General features: G+C 31.1%; 1 protein-coding gene across 4 annotated transcripts in view; it reads right to left on the bottom strand.

The window, feature by feature from the left end:
- LOC127703090 (tyrosinase-like protein 1) overlaps positions 1–24,309 on the bottom strand; it is a 186,036-nt gene extending 161,727 nt beyond the window's left edge. For 2 of the 4 annotated variants that reach the window (XM_052207511.1, XM_052207510.1), the window contains exons 1-3: positions 24,231–24,309; positions 18,747–19,103; positions 10,163–10,275 (exon numbers count right to left, since the gene is read on the bottom strand). In XM_052207511.1, the coding sequence (XP_052063471.1) occupies positions 10,163–10,275; positions 18,747–19,103; positions 24,231–24,278 (518 nt within the window). In that variant the 5' untranslated portion in view covers positions 24,279–24,309. Of the gene's footprint in view, positions 1–1,744; positions 2,660–10,162; positions 10,276–18,746; positions 19,104–24,230 lie in introns of those variants that run through there. The other 2 variants (XM_052207512.1, XM_052207513.1) reach the window with 2 other exon arrangements.
- Positions 24,310–24,565: the final 256 nt, after the last annotated feature.

Here is a 24,565-nt window from a genome sequence, read left to right as displayed (position 1 = left end):
ATGTCTGTTTGTTTTGCTCACACAGTATTGTCAATATGATGGAATTTAATGCAACTGTCATACAAGTGAGAGGTCTACATAGCTATAAAACAAGGTTTTATCCACCATTTTCTACATATTGATACGCCTGTTTCAAGTCGGGAATATGACAGTTGTTTTCCATTCCTTTGATGTATTTCAGCTTTTGATTTTGCCGTTTGTAAAGGGACTAACCGTTTGAGTTTTCTTTGAAGTTCGGTATTTTTATTATTTAACTTTTTAATGTTCTAAACAACCATGTTTCTACAAACCAGCAACCTGAACCTGTAAGCACGTCTTATAATATAAATTGGATTTAACCCAACTTTGAAAAAACTAGGACACCATGAAGATTTCAAATGACATAACATTAAACCAAGACAACTAACCAAAGTTGACATATGCTCCTAAATGACCTGATGCAAATGATGAAAAGATCTTTACCAAAATTAATAGAATTGGATTATAAATGATGAACCAAAGTAAAATATCAGCAACAATAAACAATAACAATTTTGTCAATACAAAGAAACAATAAACAACTGTCATACAAGTGGAAGGTTAGCTAGCTATAAAACCAGGTTCAACCCACCATTTTCTTTGGAAATGAGTCCACCACTTATAAAATAGAGAACTCTTTCATTTTTACTAAAACCGTTACCTTATTTCATTCACATAATTAATGCTACCTTTAAAGTCAGTAGCAATCGGCATATTTAAAAAGACCTAGTAATTCGATTCAAGAATGTGCCTTATGTTTCACATGCTGTGTAAAATATAAACACAGCGACAAAAACAGAATAAAGGACGAACGTTTTGATCGATTTGATTGCAGTAAACAAATTAAGATGAGAACCATCCGGAATATCTTGTATAACTCTTGTTGGGTTTTCTGTAAGATTATCAAAAGCAAATCAATGGGTCTGGACCAGCACCCATAGCACGAAAATTCTAAAACGCACGCCTACCATCCGCAGTGAATGCAGCTGCTTCTTCAGGCACTGCTTCCTGAGGGATACATGTATCTCTATTTTGTCCAAAGAATAGATCTGGACTATTTGAACACTAGTTTCGACACGAGGGAGAACGTTCATATTGTCGAAGACGGGCATATCTGTTACTGTTACCTTTTTTATTTGTAATAGCCGGATTTGATCGGTATCTGTAATTGTTAAATAACATTTTATCCTCTGTGGATGCAATGAAAACCCTAATGGATAATCCGCAAGGGAATTTCCAATATGTCTTTTAAATATTTCCCTGACGTATTTATCAAATGCATGATGACACCTGAATATTGGTTCGAATAGAGCGAAGGTCCTGCTTCTCGTGATTCTGTCTAGCCAAAGATGTACTATGTCGAAAAAGCATTCCCAGCAAGACCTGCATTGATTGAGTTGCATTATCTCGCTTTGACTTCTTCTAGATAGCACGACTGTAATTGCATTTTTGGACATTAATGCTCCGGGTTCTTTGAAATAGTTGTATAACTACAGAGATAGACTGAGGCAATGGATTAAATAAATGCAAAACAAAATTCGCAACTCCTGCTCAGTTTTGTATTTGTTCAACTCCACTAACTAAGGAAAGATGAGTGTTCGCCATCACTAACGGAACAGAAAAACTGATTTCAGTTAACGAACCCTGTTTACCTAATTTCTTTGAGATAACTTACACGTCCTTTTAAGTCTTTTACAATGGGCATATTGAGAAAAACGCAGTAAGGTAATTCAAGGATGTGCCTGTGTTATTTAACATAAATACAACAGTTTTTTTCTAAACGTCAAAAACAGAAAGACCACGAGTGTTAGGATCGATTTCATCTACATCAAACAAATTAAGAGGCATACCAGCCGGCATATCTTGTAATATTGCTTGCTTTATACCTTGTAAGGTTGTATAATCTGGGCCTTGAGGCACACCAAAAGTAGGGAAGGCGGCCACATCTTGTGCAAATGTTTCTCCATTTACTCTCTCTAGAGATACACATATATCTCTCATTCCGTTACAATATAGATCTTGACTATTTGAACACAGGTTTTGACATGATGGCGCGGGATCATATCGTCGAAGACGTGCATATTTATTACGGTAACCTTCTTTATTTGTAATCGGTGGATTTGGTCGGTATTTATAACTGTTAAATCTCATTTGACCCTCTGGAGGATGTTCTTCAAAATCTAATGGATAATCTGCAGGGGCATTTGAAATACGTTTTCTAAATATTTCCCAGACGTAGTCAACAAATGCATGATGACACCAGAATATTGGATCGAATGCAGACAAGCTCCCGCTTGCCATGCTTCCATCTACCCAACGGTGTACCCTGTCGTGATGGCCTTCCCAATAATACCTGCGTTGTTCCCTTCGTACAATCTGACTATGACTTGTTCTTGTTAGAACATCCGCGATTGCATTCTTAGGAATGAGTGCTGCAGTCGCACCAATATTACGTCTTATTTTAAACCCAGGTAAGTTTGCAAAAAAACCCTCGGTAACCTCGCCAAAAGGTGTCCCAAAATATTTGTTTGAAAATAAAATTGTCCTTGCTTGTCGGTTTCCCATAGCTTCATCTAACGAGGAGTCCCAGTATGGAACAGTAACATCTCGACCAAAAACAGATTGCAATGCAGCTTCATATCTAAAACAAAATTTGCAAGCAGTTCAAATAGTGTTTTTAATATTTAAAATAATATTTACAATACCGTAAAATACATTTCAGACATGTACTCGTGTATGATAAATGTTTAAATCACTATAGCAAATACTTTTTTTTTTTTGGGGGGGGGGGGGGGGGGGATTCTTACTTGTAATTACTTTATCATTTGGATAAAAAGTATTCCTTATCGCTAAATTTGTTTTCTTTGGATTAGAACGCACTAATGATGTGAATTTAAAGTCCTCTATTTTTTTGCTACAATCCGACAGATAAAGAATGACATTGTCAATCTTTGTACAAGTATAAGCATTATTCACGGACTTTCCTATTGATTTATAAATTGACCTCTTTTTCCAAAATGTGGAATACATACAATTGGGGAAAGCAAAAATGTTAATTTTGAAAACAAAAGTAAACAGTACGCTAGTATTTTTATTTACCTTTCATTTTGAAAGCAGGAGGAAAAGGTACGAACAAAATTTAGATACTAGATGATTATATTTTGAAACTAGGGTCAGGAAAAATTAAGTGATATTACGTTTTTTTTAATATAAATATAAAAAAAGTAATAATTAACTCTTGTAAGTTCAATCGTTCTTTAACATTTTAGTTTGGTAACGATTCATGAACCACAAAATTATCTTGTCGAGTATACTTAACAATGATAGTATTTAGCAATTACCTTCAGAGAAAATAGTAGACTCCTTACTTTAAACCAAGATATGTGACACACAATAACCAATATTACCTTACCTCTTATACATTTCTAGGAATATCATTTGTTAAAAGCGAACACGTAGAGACCTTTTATATTTTATATTGGGTTAGTGGGCCTGTTTATTTTAATACACAGTTAGTAGCAGTGTTACGTCCCTTTATAAAAACAACATGACGTTGAAGAAAACTTTTCGCCCAGTCGAGATGAAGAAATTGATGATAAACGATTAACAATAAATGTTGAAAACACAATAAAGGTCAAATAATGGGTATGTTTATTCCATAGGGGGTTCGAGCTTCGCTTTCACCCAATATGAAATTTACTGACCCCGTATATATCGTATGAGGTCACTTGCACACTAAGTGACTCATGCTATCAGTTAATATTAGTAAATGGAACAGATCAATTAAAGCTTCCAAAACATATAAAACCACAGAATATTCTTTTATCTCTTACAAACCTTTGCGTGATGTATTCATTGTTATTCTACGCAAAATAATTCTCTAAGATACCTGCGACAATCTCATTTCACAAAGGATCTCTTTTGTTATCTAATTGTACCCCGAACTTATTAGTCAGGTGTAGGTCTTTAAGTTTAGGTTTTATTTACTAAGAGTTAATCAGATGTGACTAATTAGACAGGCCCCCTTGGAATCAAGGGGTCCAAAGTAGGATGGTAAATAAAGCAATCAAGAAAAATACCATAACATACAATTTCAAAGAATATATGTGCATTTGATCATCTCCAGTTAAATATTAGACGGTTTTAAATCTGTCCGAAACGTATAAAAATAATGCCTGCAAAGAGAAATGAGATGCTTGTACACAATAAGTACAAATCTTACTCACTTACATCTTTAGATGGACTTCATTGCCTTCAAATTCGTTTTCTGTTTATTTTTTGCATCCATCTATCGTGGAGTGAAAAAAATGAAAAGGGGTTTGAGGTGGGGGGTGTAGCCTACCTTACGACATAGGTCAAGGCTTGCCCTTATTCTTGTCAAGCATAGTTTTTACCTCTGTTCAACGTACGATTATTTGATTCAAGTGACTAGTGTCTATGTAAGGTTTTTAACGTTTTTTCTCAGTCGACCCAAATTGTATTTCGTCCTAAGTATACATGAAATGTTTGCAACTGAACGTTTGGGGAGAAATCGATCATTCAGGGGCTTCGAATTTAACGTCTCAATATTGACCGAATGCGGCTGCATTTATACATTCGTCTCAGACAAACTGATGCACCACATTAGTAAGAGTTTTTGATATCAAGTGTTGGAATCCCAGTAATATGTTTATATTCAAATCGCTAAACAAATATATATACAAGACGTTTTATTTCTTTCTTTTTTTTGCTAGTTAAACGTAAACTTCAGCTTTTCCTAACTAATTTGTCTTTTCCATTTATATTATGTTTATATAACGTAGTCTACAATCTTACATATGACTCAATCAGCTGAATAGATGAAGTAGCAATCTAGAAAGTTTTTTATACAACAGTCCCTATTAAATTCATTTAAAAGTAGTCTATGTACTCATTTGAAATATACATATTGACATACGTTAACAGTTTTGTCAGATTATTGCAGTACTACCTATGACGTTTACTATAACATATGTTAACAGTGTTGTCGGATTATTGCAGTACTACCTTTGACGTTTACCTTAACATCAAAATAAAAAGTAATGTGAATACAGTGTATCCCATCCAGCGAAGCTTAAGGAAGGTGTATAAAACCGAATTGGGGAATGAAAGGCAAAAACTTTTAAATTAAACCGAATTGCGATCACAGTTATGTATATTGACTCATTTGCAGATATTGCTCTAGATTATCTGTATGTATTACAGTTTTTGTAAAAGCAAAAACGGATCAAAAAATTCTTAAAGGGAATTAATTTCTATAAACAAATCAGCTGACGATTTTGTCCGTTTTGCTTCTTTGTAAATCTTGTCTTGCTGACTGTTTTTCTGTTTCAAGTTTCTTTCTATCTTCAATTGTCTTAGCCGAAAACAAAAGAAACGGGTAAAAATCGTCCATGAAGGTAACGGATAATTTCAGCCTTGTGACTATCTCTATCGTTTACAGGTTAACCAACAAACACAGAGTCATATGACTATCATTTTCCCAAAAAGGCGCAAAATGGGTTCATTTGCTATTGAAGGAAAATAACTCCTATTGTGTAGTCGACTTACGATTTCGGTCATATTGACTTATTTGCAGATTATCTTTGTTGATTACAGTTTATCTCTGTCTACTATGTTTTTTGCTAGAATCACAAAAACCATGATGACTTAAATCGTCATTAAATTGCAATAACTCTAATTAAACATTTTCGAAAAGTCGTCTACACAGACAATTACACCGACACCGATAACTACACTGACTACAATGATATAGGTACCGTATCAAAATGTCGAAACATGTTGAATGAATAATCTCGTAAAACTTGGTTGCAGATATAAAAAAATACTTTCTGTATTTATTATATTTTTTTACGGAATAGGAGCTAGAAACACCGAATGCTCTTATTTAGTTTTGGATTATTTTAAATATGAATTTGTGATATCCATCTGTTTCTTTTCAATCTTTTAAACGGAATACAGTATTGCGGTAGAATATATAATTGGCGAATTGAATTGCTAGAAAGCATTCGGAACATAAATTAAGTATCCTATTTCTTATGAAGTAAGCATATGTTAAATCAATGTAAACCAATAGGTCTTTGGATTTGTAATTGACGTTTTGGTGACTCAAGTATAAAATAAAAATGGTTGTAGTGTAAAATTCCACCAAAAATAAAATTACAAAAGTAAAATATTATTGCAAAAGGTAAAACAAAATGCGAAAAGTAATAAAACATTAAAAAGTTATAAAAAACCGATATTTTGCCAAATAACTTTTTTGTCGAACTTCCCAACTATACAATTTTCCAAAACTAAACACAAAAATTAAATATTTTGACACCTATCCTTCTCCAAAAAAAAAGTTAATAAATTCGTTTTCTTCGTGTTATCAGGAGTGGAATTTTACAATGCATTTTCAACACCGGTGTAAAATTCCGTACACCCCTGATTCCACTGAGATAACACATACTACCAACTTACTAAATATTTACACGAGAAAAGACTCTTAAAACTTACTAAATATTTACACGAGAAAAGACGTTACTGTTTCTAATTTAAGTTTTACTTATTTACTCAAAGCCCACCCCTTTTTTAAAAGTACAATGTTTTGATCGGTTAATTCTCAGCTACTGAACAGAGCTAATAATTAAGCAATTCTTTCAAAATAAAAAAACTTAATACAGTATTTAAAATGTAAATCAGAAAAAACAAATATAATATAAATGACTGTGGTTGTTGTACATATTGAGATGACCCTTTCTCAAAAGGTTACCTGTAGGCTTATGTGTAGGTGTGAGCGTCGGTATCAAATGTTTTTCGAAAATGTCTATTAGGATCCAACTACTGATTTGGATCATTTAATTTGTGTGTAGATCTTATTTTGCCGTTAGCGGTTTCGCTCTAAAAATCGTTGCTAAATAACAATAACTACAAAAATAAGTCGGTCGACTATCCATCCTTTTTTTCTAACAGACCTTCTCTAAAAAATTGGTTGGCGGTGGGATTTTTTTTATAAAAAGTACTGATGATACCAAAATTTCATGTAAAGAAAAATGATGAATACGTGTAGAGACGAAATAGCAATGTGCAAAAAAAAAGATTGCTTAAAAGTTGACGAAAAACATCCTCATTCACACGCGGCAAACAATACACACTTTGACCTCTATATTGCAGTACTGGGTGTGTTGAGCACTATTGAATGTAAAGAAAAGATTTCGTGAATTATTAAATTAAATAGAGGATAACAAGATTTGCCAGCAATGCAAAACAAGATTTAAGAACAAAAAGTTATAATCGATTATATTAAAAAACAACATCGCTTAATAAGTTGTTGACGAAAGACATTGCAGAGTTAAACTAGTTTTTTTAAGTTCTTAATCTTTTTTTATCTTGATAGGTGAAACAAAAGGTTGATTGTTTGGTAGAAATGTAGGAATGAGCAGCTGAGACATCCAGTATCCCACCTTTTTTTCATTTATTTGGAATAACAGAAAAAAAAACATAGTAATACCTATTTCCTATATTTTTGGACAAAAAGAATCACCTGTAGCTATCATGATTATGCTATTTCATGGAGAAAAAATAAATTTGACAAATATGTTATTTATTTCCGACTGTGGTTTTAATTGCATCCGTGAAAAATATCGAAATGAGATTAGATTCAGAAACTTTTAACTTACTCAACATCCTTAAAATATATTTCATCTTTATTTCTCAACCTAGATATAATGTGCAGGCAATCGTTTAAAATATACATTTGATATAAAGTTGACGAAAACATTGATGTATTCTCCACTTTTTAATCTTCCAAAACGCATGGTTATCTTTGTTTTTTGCATATCCGATATAGATTTTTAAGCTAAAAAAAATACCTTTTCCTGTGGTTGAATTACCATTCATTACATAGAAAGTGGCCCCCGAGTCAAACCTACATTATTTGATCCTGAAGAATTTGCATTGAGACTGTTTAAGCACGATTTTATCTATTGAAGGTTACAGGAACTTTTCTTTTTTTTTCACTTCTTTAAAACAAAAAGAAAAAAGAGAGCATTGTAATTATTTCGCATTTGCATGTCTCGTAGCGTAGGCAAAGTACATAATCAGAACCTAAATGAACATTTGCATTAATATACTAAAGACATATATTTATACATATGTATATAGGTCTGTTTGATAGGAAATTGAATATAAACACGATGCTTATAAAGATTTACTTACTTTTTTCTTATGGTCTGGTCTTTAAAAATCTATTTCTTGACCATTACTTACAGATAAAAGACGTCAAATATATATAACAAAAAGTTCTTGTGCAAGACATGCATTGGTAAGTTGTAAATGAGGTATGTATAGATTTTATTTATGAAATACAAATATTTATTTTGAAAATTTTAATTTACTTCTTAGTTTTATAAAAACAACCCCACAATTTTGATTTGGAGCTTAATATTTCTAATAATTTAATTTTAAATCATGTAACTGTCATTTAATCGGTCCGTTTTCGATGCAATTAGGTAACTGTTATTTGTATATATCATTCTGAATACTGTTTATCTATCATTAAAGTTGAATCCGAGTTTGACTCGTCAATGCTAGGGGAATAAAGATATGCAAGTGACTTTTCTTTATATTTTCTTGAATTTTTGATGGTTTGTAAGTCAGTAAAAGTGCAATGATAAGTTAAATTGATATTAAAAGACCTCCTCACAAAAAGGGCTGTTAAAATCCCTTCGCCCTCTGGGCTCGAGGATCTTAACATCCCTTTTTGTTCGAAGGTCTTTTGATCTCAATATTAACTTATCATTGCACTTTTACCATTACTTACTTTTAATATAAGATTCTTCAGTCTAAACATTACAAAACTGATAGAAATTTAGTATCTCTATTTTTTAACAATTAAGGTCGTTGTGTTCCACCTAATTTTTTTTAACATTTTTTTATATAAACATTTATATTTTTTCGTTGAGTCTTTGGAGTTTTCCTTCCATTATAGTTATATTATTGATGTTATAAACTAGTAAGAGTAATTGTATAAAGGGTTCTATTTATTTTGGGTTTAAATATATAGGTTACATATGCACGTGGAATCATTTGGAGGTTTAAAGGGTGTGGTTTCGTTATAACATATAAAAAACGTATGGTAGTCAGATCATCATAGGTGCTCACAGTAACTACAACAGACAGTTTCCCGTTTATTGTTATATATTTATATATTGATCATATATAGTTTATTTTCCGATCAGTTAAATGTATTGGGCAAATTATTGAATGAAATTGTCAATTTGAATATTGTTCTTAAGTTGTATATCGCATTATTATGTTTTCAAATATTGGTTGCTAGAAAAAAAAGAGGTAAGAGCTATCTATATCTAGATTTTTTACTTATATATCCTAAGGGATTTAATATAAAAGAAATGCTTCACAGTCAGACGACCATGGCGAAGGAGAATTTACATTTAATGCATTGTGAATCTGTTGTCAGCCAACAAATGATAATATAAGTATCCCAAACAAGACCAAATTGTGTTCTGTGTAGCGTTTTACTTATTTAAATTTCAAAGAATGAATTATCAAAATAAAAAAGATAAATATACTTGGTAAGACAATGTGGTGCTATGTTAAGTGTTACAAAATAATATAGATATATAAATACAAGTCTTAAAATAAAAGATAAAAAAGATATATATTCGAATCAGATGAAATGAAATCGTATTGATAGATATTTTGGCTCAAGAAATGACCTTCATCAATGTCAGTCCCTTTTAGAAATGTGATAAAACTATTAATTCTTTGTTAAAAGAGCTTACTCGTATATATAGTGATAAAGCGTATTATGAGTCCAGTGATCGTTATTTGTAGAGATTTCGGTAGATTAAAGGTCAAACTTGTCGAACTAACTTTGTAAAGCATGTGATTTTAAATTGGTGATAAAGCTCATCAGTTGTTTATACTTCATCGACTTCTTAAATACTTATATATATAAATAAATATTGCATTGATTTAATAATTGTTTGGCCTCTCAGGAAAGTGGTTTTTTTTTTCTTATCATAGAAACAATAGCATAATATCGTGTTTAACATTTAGTTCAAAGCCATTACATATTAGTAAGAAAACAATTATACGCTAAATTATATTAACTTGAACTTACAACAACAAATAAATTCTGTGCCATGAGAAGAAAGCCGGCCCTCTATGTTCTCGAGTACTACCTGTATGGATGACTGCAATGATGTCATAGGTATTCATATCTGGGCGAATTCCCTGCAATTTTAAAATATGAAATTATTGATGCGGGTATGATATCAATTTTATTGTTTTATTTGAATTATTTTTTGGCTACAATTTTGCCGTTTTATAAGTAATCAATAAACTTGGTTGGGGATTTACTGTGCCAAGCATCCTATTGGAACACCAGATGACACATTATGAACATGTTGTAATCACAAAAATACAGAAATGACGCTTAAAGGTCAATTTTTCCCCCATTTTAATGGATACAAGATTAAACATTATCTTTAGCAAATGTTAAGCATAAATGACAAAAAAAGTCATGATCGAGATTTATATAAAACTGTTGAAACACACTCTTCTATCTATGTTATGATGATCAGCTTAGTTTTCAAAGGTCAAAAGTCGAAAATTGCGATCAATATAGAAAGAAACCATAATAAATCGGATTTTAAATGCAAGCAATTGTTTATTTAATATAACGTAAGCGTTATTCTTTAATACATATCGTAAAGTTAATTGTACACAGGGGTTATAATTTTCAATTTTTAATTTTCCAGTTGGTTTGTGATTTTCAAAGTTTCCTGGAAGTCTTCTGTAGTGAAGAGCTTTAAAAGTGCATCGTTCTACATCCAACCTTCTATTCCGAGTTTCATGTTTCCTTGTCATTATAATAAGATTTTTGTATCTTTCAATTTGTTTAAAACATTGCTGATCATCGTAATTTGAATTCATGAGTTTTTTTAAACAGTCTTCGGCTGTCTGCGTTTACTGACAGTAACATAAACATTCAATAAACTGATAAATTTGATGTTGACTCGGCACGGATTTGAAACATAAGTTTCTCTGCCAATATATTAGTTCGAAGTCAAAACCAAGTATTTCCATTTTATAAGATATCTCCTCTTGAAATTCGTTTAAGCCTGGTATCTTTGAAGATTTTTTAATGCTTTATAATTGACTTGTTAAATAAGCGAGTAGTGTTTATATAAAAACTGACTCTGAACTGAACCGGAATTGACAGAATGGCGTCACATTTATGAATATAGGGCAACTGCTTTGTCGGCGATGTATTAAAAAAAAATCTGTTTTCAAATACCAATCAAAGGCCTTCTTGCATTTTTCTAATGAACTACGATGATTTATTACTTTATGAATCAGTTGTATATACTAATTACCATAACATAACATTCTGGTTGTCTTCTCCTTTAAAAGGTACAATGTTTAAACAGAATAAGTCAATCACAAAACGTCTGACCATATAATGTTGCTATAAAGCTTTTACCTATGTAAATTTCTATTGATATCTTGATCATTGGAAGTTGAGCTCTAAATTCGAAATTAAAGACGACATGAATTTTATAGACGAAATTCTCAAATTTGCTTTTGTCTGATAATTTAAGAAATTTTGAATGTCACTGTGATCTTTATACGTAAAAGGAAAAAAAAAACCCTGATTTACTTTCATTTGGACCGCTTAAACCAAAAACATTTAAAGATAAAGATGAAAAAATTATTATTTGAAGTTAAGTGACCGAAACGAAACTATACAGAATACTCTTATCCAGCTAAGATCAACATTGCCTTGTGGAGTATGAACCTATGTTTCTTAATATTGTATACTTTTAAAAACACAGAATTTAAAGTGTCTCGCCCTGAACATGCCTACTATGTTCCACGGTACGTAAACCAAGGAACATTCTAAAAGTGAATTATTTGACTTTCAAAGCACTGACTACTGATGATGCCCTCAGGTACTAGCAGTCCTCCAGCAGCGATATCGACTCAGTTATTGAAAATGAATATAATACTTTATGTTTTTGCATTCGTAACGCTATTCTTGATAAACCTACACCATGAGCGATCAACATTTTTTTTTAAAATTAACTGAGAAGAATGTTGAATTATCAGAACACGAAAAGAGCTATATGACAAAATGGACCATAAAAGCCAAAAAAGTATAACAAAATTTACGAACTCCAAGGTAAATTCAAAAAAAGGGAAGTCAAATACATTTGACAAAATCAAACGGTATTAACCAACGGAACGAGTGAAAAACAATTGACATATTCCTGACTTGGAACAGGCAATTTCCAAAGAAAATAGTGGGTTAAAACTGGTTTATAGCTAGCTAAACCTCCCACTTGTATAAGAGTTCTTTTATAGTTCCGGTATATTGACAAAATTGGTTGAACAATCCAAACAGATGATTCGCTCGTGTATGCAATAACGTATTTGATTTCACCGAAAGAAATATCTGTATTACTGAAAAATTATTACACCAGGGTTTTCGATATCACAAACTAGTCAAAACATTTACTAAATTTTATCATCGGTACAAGGACATCATTCGTAAATATAAATCAACATTCAGACATCTTATACGTTCAGGTATTTCACATCAAAAATTTAATGGTAATATTCTTTACAAAGCACAAAAATGTCGGCATTCCCCTCAAAAGCTAACCAAACCTTTAAACATACTTATACGGAAGGGATATAGTTACGATACTGTTGTCAGGTCATTAAGGATTGCATATTTTGGTATTAATATTGATTCACTCATAGGGTCTTTGCATCGGAAATAAACACATTTATTCGTAAACCAGTTGTTGGCATGATACGGGTTATGTTCTTCTCGTATATTTTATGATAGTATGATACTAAACCCCTAACGGGAGGGATTGTACCTGATTTTCATATGATGAATACATAATCTTTCAATCAGTTTAATTGAGGTCTGGAGCTGGCATGTCAGTAACTGCTAGTAGTCCTTTGTTCATTTATGTATCATTGTCATTTTGCTTAGTTTCTTTTGTTACCTATTTTGACATCGTACTCGGACTTCTTTTAAACAGTGTTTTACTGTGCGTATTGCTATGTGTTTCTTTATTCTACATTGGCTAGAGGTATAGGGGGAGGGTTGAGATCTCACAAAACATGTTTAACCCCGCCGCATTCTTGCGCCTGTCCCAAGTCAGGAGCCTCTGGCCTTTGTTAGTCTTGTTTGTTTTTTTAATTTTAGTTCCTTTATATGTTTTGGAGTTTAGTGTGACGTCCATTTTTACTGAACCAGTACATAATTTTATTTAGGGGCCAGCTGAGGACCACCTCCGGGTGCTGGATTTCCTCGCTGCGTTGAAGACCTATTGGTTGCCTTCGGCTGTTATCTGCTCTTTGGTCGGGTTGTTGTCTCTTTGACATATTCCCCATTTCCATTCTCAATTTTATTAGGTAAATGTGACAATATTTGGATCCAGCAGCCAAAACGTGTAAACATACATCACATCTGACTAAAAGATTCAAATAAATCTAACAACGGCGCCAACAAGAGAGGTGTTGTAGTTGGTAGTAAATTTGTCGAAGACGCCAACAAAAACGTTTTTGTTGTTGATAGTAAATTGACAAAGACTCAGATTTTTGTAGTTGATAGTGCATTTCATAAATAGCACACACGTCTAAAAATAAAGCGTCTTTGATAACTTCCTATGCGGATATTTACAATTATGTGTTGTATTTTTAAGTTTAAGAAAATATGCTCAAAATTTGACTATTGACGGGATGAAAAGGATGCAATCATTGGTTTAAAGAATTTGTCTGAAAACAAGAAAAAAAACAGGTGAGACAAAATTAATGTTTACTCTAAAATTTCAACCTGCAATGTGAATCCATAAATGTAGACAAATCATGAAAAATATCTTTTTGTATATTTATTTCTATTTTGAATCTTGCTATTTTTTCTAATTTTCGCTATTTAATACAGCAATTAAATTGCGGTTACGTTTCCAATTTTCAAAACAGACAGTGTTAATTTGTACACGAGCCAAAAGAAAATAATATATAGAATTCAACGATATGCGGACAAATTGTTGATGCAAATTAGGAATTGGAATATTTGCATATTTATTTTAGGTCATGTATAATCGTATTGAAATGGCTGTGTCCCGATAAAGCAGTATGGACACTTACATGTAGCAAATTAGCAAAGTACTTAACATTTTGCCATATGCCAAAATTAGTTTTAAAAGTGTTTTTTTTTAAGAATTATAAAATCTAGACAAAAGAAGTCCAAGTCAGTGTGAAAATGTCCATCTCCCATTATTCAGGTAGGTATTTCACGTCATACTTAAGTCATATAAATTCCTTGAATGACATCATACGTAGTGTTAAATCTACTGTGTTAACAAACATTGCAATGTGGGGAAATATCAATCAAGCTAAAAGATTTGTTTATCATTTGTGAAAGTATCGACAGAATTATGAAGCGTTGTATTTCTTTGGGATTTGTTCTAGATTTGTCTGGAGAGGTATAAAAATGAGCATTTTTGATTAAGTAAAGAGGTTAATTTTCAAATGACATTTTTTATTTCTATTACTTTTTTTCAGATTTAAATGAATAAATAAAGATCACTTTTTCTTCAGCAATTCAAGGATTTGTATAGTGACTATACAAATCCTTGATACATTATATAAATCCCCTTGGAAAACATCCAAAATTTTACTTAATTCGAAATAGAATTTTATCATTTAAGTAAAAATGCTTTAATAATCAGACAAAATAAAAAAAAAATAGAAGAGAAGGAAATTAAGACAGCTTCAATGAGGAACATTGGTGAAGATTATCCCCACTTAATTACAGGTGGCGCTGTGGTAGATCAGGTCCAACAACATCTGTTTGTATGATAAGGAAGTCAGCATGCATTCATTGGCATGATACACATACATGTGTATGCTGATAATTTAGTCTTAATAAAGATGTTTTGTTTTAATTTTTATATTTATAACTATTTCAAATGTTTAAATGATACAATATAATGTCAAAAGTTTTGTAATTGAACACTGCCTGAACTAAGAAAAACAATTGAAATTAAGAGGTGCAGATGTAACAAGAAGACAATTAAGAGAGTTGATTGAAGGATAGGTTTAAAATATATTTATAAATATAAATATAAATTCATTATTATCATGTCTTTCTTCATTAAAAACTAATGGAATATAGAGAAGTTTTTAGAAACATGTATTCATTACTGAATATTTAATTAAATTTATTTACAAAAATATTCAAATTATAATGAATTTTTCGTTTTGGTTTTCATTGGAATTAATTTCATAAATGTATTAATTAATTAGACTTTGTAATTAGAATTAAAACTATATACATCTATATGACAAATTATAAACCAAATCTAGCTTTATAAAAAATTGATGGGTTTTTCAACAAAAAAACTATAAAAAAAAATATCTCTCAGGACTCTTAGTTAAGAATATTTGACAGAAAGCAAAATTTGGACTTGACTTTGTACATTTTACATCAAAACCAACAGAGGTAAATCTGGACCGAAAGCAAAAAATACAAGGTACTACAGTTTAGCAGTTGTACAACAATATACCTGAAATACTTGCGACTGGGAATCGAAAATGACTTATTGTTTGTCAATTCAAAGTGTTATACTTAAGTGAAAAATAAAATCTCATACAAAGTTGATGTTTTGCTAAAAATAGAGACCTCTTTATTATTGTGTCCAATTGTGACTGTGCTGCTGGTATAGTCACAACAGCTCATAGTAAACATGTATAAATGCAGTTCGTTTTGGTATGACAGTTTGTTTTTTTCAAGGACTTGAGGACAGAGAAAACTTGATCACAACATTTGCTTCTCCAGGTGAATTAACAGAAAACAATATAGTATCAGTAATCAAATGCCCATATACATTCCAAAATGACTTGTTCACACCTTAATCTGTTCCTTACTTGTCTGAGGTAAATGGGGAGTAAGTGTTGAGCCAAAAAACATCATTATACTTTCAACTACAATGAAAAATGTTTTGATCTAGAAAACAAGCATGTGATTTTTTTGTGTACATATTTAAGATCAGAAGTTAATATCAAAGAAATTAAAAATGTGTAGCTGAAATGAAAGATGTTTTAACTTTTTTTTTTAGAAAAATATTTAAAACATGCAGATCATATTTATTTAATTATAATGTTTTGGAATATGAATACTTTTCATTCACCAAAACTTGTTATTGATGTTTTATCACTCATGAAAAAAAAGATCATAGAAAACTACACTTCTTTTGTTAGGTGTCCATTCTTTGTGGGTTTTATCCTTTTGATTTCGTTTTATTGCAATTGCCCATTTCATTTTTTAACTTCCCATTTTTAATATGGAAACACATGTCTATCCACCTCTATTAGAACATGCAGGTACACAACAAAATGGCATTTTAGTGAATAAAAACTTATTATTTTAACTTGTAAACAAGTAATCAACACACTGTAATGCTAAATATATAGGTTATAGATAAGAGATTCTGTGCGTGTTGGACCTGATCTACAGCACTGCCACCTGTGTTATCATTAAAGGGGAATAATTGACCAATGTTCCTCATTCAAAAGATCAATACATTTAAAATGTATCATAAATTTTGAAAGGAGATAATAATGTTTAAACGTTTGGTTATTATGCGTACCTCTTAAAGAGTATTCTACCTAGCTTGTCATGCGTACTGAAATCTGTTTGATACAGGGTGTTTTTTAATATGTATACCTTTTTTTAAAACAAGTTTCAATTAAAACTTGTCGAATGATAAACTACGATTGATAACTGGTATAAAAGGGAAACAATTTTTAAAAAGTTGAAAATGTTTTACGTGTGCAGATGCAAAACCAAACAGGTCAGAAGGTAGTATCATTGTAGTTTCCATTTTTAAAATATTAATATATACCCAATATATTTACCTCTTTTAAATCAGAATCAAGTAAATCTTGTAATTGTCTGTCCAGGTTCAAACAATTTTCTTTCTCAATTATTATTTTAATGATTTTCTTTGAAACATTAGAGGTATCAATTTAAAAAAAAAAAAAAAACGCTTCATGTTTGCTTTGAGCTTTGTATCGATCAGATGAGATCATGTTTATAGATAAAACAATTTAGAAATAATTGAATAATTTTAGTATTGTGTTGGATTTATAGTGTTATATTTAATACATATATGCAAATACATGCATCAGTGCAAAAGGAAATCCACAAAATTCCTGTTCACTCTCAGAAAGTTAAAACCTTCTTGTGCAAAGGGTTTTCCTTAACTTTTTTCTCTCTCTTATTTATATATATATATATATATATTAAAAAATTGTCAATATAAGTTTATAATTATATATAATTTGAAGGCAGCAGATCAATATTTTCTATTCCCTGTTAAAAAATTACTAAGGATTCATTTATTTTATTTGGGTACCTATTTTTATGGTTTGAGGAAAAAATGATACTTACATGGAATGGCTTCAATTGTATAGATTTTGTTGTATGAACAAAACGTTCTACATAGAAAACTCTCCTTTGACTATAGCATGGATAGTACATTTTTATTTATTTGAACACTTAAGATTATTGATTGACCCTTGAACCCAAAAAACCCACAAAAAACTCAAGTACCCATAGAATAATAATGAATCAACTGTAATATGATTCTGACATGATATTTCATAGTAAACATAAACTTTTTTTCATTGATTTAAAGACATTAAGACATACATGTACTTTCCAAAGTTATCCATAAGATATTGACATATACAATTAATAGTCCTTAGACATAATTGACTGTTTGGAACTTTCAATCCTATATACATGTATTGACGTCAACAGTAGGAACAACTATGATATATGCAATTTGTCAAGTGGCATGTATTAATAAAAATATGTGTTCTCATGATTATGACTATATGGAGATATTGGGACTATATATATACTTTGTTCGTACGTCGTACTGTTACACTACTGTTCCAAGTTAGAGGGAAGGTTTAGCGCCAGCAGACATGTTTAACCCCGCAACATTATGTATGTACCTGTCCCAAGTCAGGAACCTATAATTCAGTGGTTGTCGTTTGTTGCTGTATATCACATTAGTTTTTCGTTTATTATTTTGTACATAAATCATGCCGTTAGTTTTCCCGTTTGAATTGCTTTACATTTGTCATTTCGATGCCTTTTATCGCTTACTCTGCGGTATGAGTTTTGCTCATTGTTGAAGGACGTATGGTGACCTATAATTGTTAACTTCTATGTCATTTGGGTCTGGTGGAGAGTTGTCTCATTGTGAATTATACCATATCTTCTTATTCTTTTATTTATACTCTCTTTTCATCATTAGAAAACAATATACAAATGAGGTTAGTAGTCAATTGATTGAAAAGTTATTTCGACTTCTATATGTTTACTAACAAAATGATATAATTTATTAAAGTATGAATTTTGATATAAATGTGAAGTTCAATGTTGACCTCTCTCTCGGTCGATCGAAGGAAATCATATCATTGATTATCATTCATTGGGCCCATTTTATCATATATCTTTATAAATAAATATAGGCAGTTCTTTTGCTTTTAAGGTCGTTTTGGGTTTTTATATATTGCGGTCTAATTATAGTCTCCTCTACATCGTCTATTTTTCGTATTGCTACAGAGGGGGACGCAAGTCTGTGTCGAACTACAATAATACTTACAAAATGATTTTTTAGCCTCCGTACTGCAAGTGCATAACGTAGAAAGTTGGTTTCGTATGAATCTGCTCTAACTTCTCGTCTGACTAGTACTTTTACCGCCTTTCGTCTATGTCGAGATTTAGCAGCTGTAACCGACTCACTGTTTATCTTTCGCAATAATGCATTTAGGAAATTTGAGGAACTTGTATCATTCAGCGTCTCAGCTATCGGCTGTAGAAATTTTTTGAAACATATTTTATTGATGCCTCTTTCAAAACAGTCTGTTTTGTGATCAGTGGAATTTATTTTAAAACTTGAAATCTCTGCCCTAATGTTTGGGAGGATAGCAACCAGTAACACAGTCAATAATAGACAGACCTATAAATAAATAAAGCAATTTTAATGAATAAAATAAAAAATAAAAAATTGTAAAGCTAATTGAAAAGGGAATTGTTTTTTATTGTATTTTGTTATTATATTTATAAACTTTTAATCAGTACACATTTTTTTAAATAGGCTTAGTAACAATAATGCATTCAGAATTTGACTCTTTTAAAAAAAAACAGTGTTACATGTAAAATAGATAATGAGCCTTAACATTATAATTAATTAAGGCGACATTAGTTTACCGATGTTCAAATCTCGTGAATAGACGAAGAAGAGACAAATCAAGGTAACATAAGCTATGAATAGCTTTTCCAGCCATGCATATCCGTATTCAGTCAAAATTTCATAATTGGGAATAGACTATAATCGATAGAATTACTGACCATACGACTATACTGGTATTCCCAAATATAAGACCGCAAACAAATGTCACTGCTTAGATTAGACACCAACACAGCGTGTCGGTCAATCAATTGGAATTACACATCGAAGACTTTCATATATTCATTACTCAGATACTCGTGAATATCAGTTCAAGGTTTTCTTTTTTTTTTTTTTTTTTTTTTTAAATGATCTTTGTAAGTGTAAAATTCATAATGGCATATGTAATACATGTAATAAAAACCTTTAGTTAATCATTAATATTGTAAGTTAAGAATGTGAAGTTTGAAATTTGCAATTTAAATCTTGAAATCTGGCATCCAAAATGATAAATTCGAAAACAAATATCCATTCGAGTGTCAATTGTTTTGTAACGATTGAACTGCAAATCAGGTATACATGTTTAACTAGATCCTCAAAAGAGCATGCGTCACATGCCAGTGTTATTGTGCACCTTCAACAGTGGCCACTGTCAAACAGTATATATAAGAATATAGTTGATGACTAAAATCTCTCTTTTAGTGTTGCTGATCATTTCTTGTGTACTATTGTTTGTCTGTTGTCCTTTGCTTTTTTAGATATGGCGGTTTCAGTTTTTTAAACTTATGAGTTTGAATGTCCCTTTGGTATCTTTCGCCTCTCTTTTTCTTCAGTTTACAGTTTTCTATATATTTTTATTTCTAAAAAAAAGGGCAACTAATCAGTACCAATTGTCATTAAGGGCTACATTTCTTTGAAGAGTTGACTGAATTTCGGCGAGGTGGACTTATTTATAGATATTGAATTTCCTTATTTTCTATTATAGCTTTCGCCCAAAATGCAAAATTGGGAGGAAAACATCATTCATGCAAGGGTATCCGCTTTTGCGAGAAAAAGACATTAGGGCGAAAAAAATCATCATTTTCGAAAAACTTTGGCGAAAGAATTTTCACGAATGTGACCTACCGAGTTAGACTATTTACCGGATTTGTAATAACATAAGCAACACGACGGGTGCCACATGTGGAGCAGGATCTGCTTACCCTTCCAGAGCACATGAGATCACCCCCAGTTTTTGGTGGGGTTCGTGTTGCTTAGTCTTTAGTTTTCTATGTTGTGTCATCTGTACTATTATTTGTCTGTTTGTCTTTTTATTTTTGGCCATGGCATTGTCAGTTTGTTTTCGATCTATGAATTTGACTGTCCCTCTGGTATCTTTAATCCCTCTTTTAAAAACGGTTAAATTTCGTCCATCATGTTTATTTATCAGGACTTATCTGGCTTATTCGCTTATCAGTTAACACTCGTTTTTTTACTTTGACTCGTGATACAATTTTGACAGAAAATCAATAATCAGCTGATTGTTAAAAAGTATCAGTATTTGATAGCTATCGGCAATAAACAAATCAATAAAAGGTGTTAAATATAAATTGTGTGGTCGAATTGTTTCATATGTCACATAAGTGCGTTGTTTTTACAACTTTTATAAAGATTATTGTTTAGAAGTGGTGGATACTTAACAATCGTTTCAGCGCTTCTTTTTACGTTGAAACTTTATATTTTAATGATGGGCCAGAAAAAAAATTTTTTTTTAAAAGAAATGCCAACAAAGATAAGAAAAGTCTTTGATTTCATTCAGAGCCCGTCAACAAAACGGGGTCCGATATCCGATAAATTTATAGAAATGAAATCCGATCAGCTGACATTGTAAATAAATTGTCTGAATGTAATGTAAATAATGTTGATAGTGACAAAATTTTAGACAAAAAGGTAACATTTTTACATGCGAAAACAGCTTATACACATTGTTATATATATGTAATATAAATAATGTATGTCAAAATGCACTTACACAGGAAGTTAATCCGTTTGAATTTAAAATAGCAGAATAGTTATTTACAGTACATGCACCACCTGTTGAATGTGAAAGGGGGTTCAGCAGACACATTATTATCAAAGCTTAGCTGAGAAATATACTTTATACAGAATCATTGTTTCATCTCATGATGATTTCTGTAGCAATGCTCTTCAACTTCGTAATTTTATTCGGTCTACTACATTTTTTATTCATGTTACTTTACTTTAAACACCTTTCACCAGTTTGTGGTTTAAGACGTCATATATGATGAATTATTGCCCATAAAATGTACTTTAAATGTATTTATACAAGCAGATAATTAAAAACTATTAATTTAATTAAGAGCCCATTAGTAAAACAAAGAATATGAAAGAAATATGAGGGGAAAATGAACACGAGACAACTTCGATGCAAAAAGAAATCTATTTTGTTGGAAAATTTGAAAATAAGTGAGCGAAAAAAAATTGAAAGTGGCAAAAGAGGTTGCGAAAAAAAATTGACCATGGGGAAACCCTGATTAATGCACATCTTCTATAAGGAGTCATGTGACAATTTCAGCTGTTTGACCTATGTCTAGATCTTTTTTTTTATTGTTGTTGTTCATTTTGCTGCTTACAATTTCTCTCTATCTACAAGCCTCTTTCCAAAAGGAAAAAAAATATATAAAACATACTCTGAAGTCAAAAAGTCATAAAAGGAGTCGACTGACATAAACATTTTCTCTGTCTATATTAATTTTCAAGATTATAGTCAAAAGCTAATAAAACTGGAAAAAATAGTCATTCCAGGGTAAAACCTCTTGTAATGAGTTTTACTGACAATTTCGGCTATAATAATTTATTTATAGATCTTGTAATTCTGATCAAGTATTCCCGATATCTAGAACAATTTTCAAGATAAAAGTTAGAAAAAAAATATAAGAGTAAAATCGTCATTCAAAGGCTATAACTTATTAACGAAGCTGACTGATGTTTTTTTTTTCTCACTTTATTCTATTTTAAGCTTTGACGACCATGTTGATCGCAGACATGATCATATCTTACACGAAAAAAAACCGTTAACATTTAAAATGAGAATGAAGTACAGCTGATAATACATAACAAGTTGTATTTTTGTGCATCTGGAGCGTGTCTAGAATTAACATTCATTAGGACCAAAAATGCACAAATTGATCGGTAGCTGATAACTGAAAAAACATTTGTATCGTGCGGAAAAACAAAGGCGGTATCAAGTTTACTCCATCAGATGCGCTTCGCAACAATAAATGTCTCTTCAGTGATGTTTGGAGCAACATTTTTTGAAAATCCAGAACGTAATACAAAAAGAAGAAAAAAAAAGAAACCACGAAGAAGTAAATGAATATTCCTATATTTTCTATCCTCAAATATTAAAGTAACAACCATTCAATAAATGAGGCCAAATAATCATTGAACTGAATAATTTTCTTTTGTATTATTTCATACTTAATTGAAAATTTACGTTTGTTAGTTTGATACAAAAAGAACTAATACTTTAGCACGGCCTTGTTAATATTATTATTAGTATAAAGCTGGTAGATTTGGGTAGGTAGTTGTTAATTATCTAAATTCAGAAATTTACCTTAATAAATATACAATAATAGCATATTGTTTTTGATACTGACTTTATAAGCAATAATATCAAGCGAGCCCGCTTGGGCGAGGTGATATTCGAGCTGATAAAGTCATTCTCAAAAAATAAAAATGCCGTTACTCTTTTTATCGGGAATTTTTCCTAACTGCATGTTCTTTTTGTTAGAGAATATGAACTGAAATTTAATAGTTAGTTGAACTATTTTTACGCGTGCAAAACGTTGTGATAGTTGTTCGCTTCTTAGAATGAAGTCGCGTGCATTTCATTGATAAATTGATGCGGATGGACATGAACATGTGATGTTGCTGCACTATTTTTTTTTTAGTATCAGGTCCATTCCGTGATATAGAAAAATATTAAGCAGAGGATTCAAAAGGAAAATGTACAAATTGCCGATAAATAATGATATCCAGCATACTATGTCTCATTAACATCATTCAACAAATGCAGATCATTTTATTTTGTAATATTTACACAAGCACAAATAAGTATGAAAGCATACAGATTGTTATTGTTTATAATAAAAATATATTTTTAGCTTGATACTTTCGTATGGTATGTTAACTTTCTCTTACGTTTTGTTACATATACAGATTATTTGTCAAACATAAAATTAAGGAGATGTGGTGTGACAATGAGACAACTATCAACCAGATTTTAAAAGGCGTGCATATAAGCAATTATAGGTCACTGTACTGCCTTCAACAATTCGAAAACCCAAACTTTATAGATAGCTATAAAAGGCTCTAATATGAAAATTTTAAATAATTCAAATGAGAAAACTAACGGTCTTGTTTGTAACAATACAATAAGTTGGTTTATATATTTTCCTCTTTTTCAGAATTTAGTAAATAGAGAAGAATGCAACCTTCAGAGGTTGTTCAAGGATGATCATATCTAAGCTCCACTGGATGGGATATTGTTATTTTGAATGAATTTGTGCTGAAGTAATGAAGATACACGTGATTCAAGTTAAATCATATAAAATACAATTAAAACAAAAATTAACGAAAGTTAGTTACTTATCATACTGTTCAGATCTCGATAATTGATTAAAAATAGACAAATGAAGATAATAAACAAAAACTTAGAGGATTCCGCACGAACTCCAAAAGGATCGAGACCGAGTACGTCGACAGGGTAGGCGTGTCCTGCTATGTATGCATCACCCGCCTTGCGAATCCTCGTTCAATCAAAATGTCACAATCGGTAAAAGGACACAATCGGTAAAACTACATAGCATACGACTATACTGATTAAACGTAAATATTTTCAAAAACAATACTTACCAATATTCTGTCGATGTGCATCCTACTACCAAATCGTTTGAAGACCATAAACAAAATCTTTTGAAAGTATTCTGTTGAAATATGCACATAATTATTCTTTCATCATCATTTAAAACTTAAATAGCATGACATTTTATTACATGTATAAATCAGTCAGTTTAGTTTGACTAGGTACATACAAACTAGAATTCATAATTAAATTATCACTTTTTTTTTTATCTTTTTTAATCATTTCAGTGCATGTGTTACATCTAAAACAAACCAGAAAAATAATATTCGAGATTCGACTATCAACATTAAAAAAGCCAATTCAGTGGTCAAAGTTTTATATTAAT

Source organism: Mytilus californianus, unplaced genomic scaffold (assembly GCF_021869535.1).
Source record: "Mytilus californianus isolate M0D057914Y unplaced genomic scaffold, xbMytCali1.0.p SCAF_5, whole genome shotgun sequence".
Classification (NCBI taxonomy): domain Eukaryota; kingdom Metazoa; phylum Mollusca; class Bivalvia; order Mytilida; family Mytilidae; genus Mytilus; species Mytilus californianus.
This window is presented reverse-complemented; position numbering and strand designations above follow the sequence as displayed.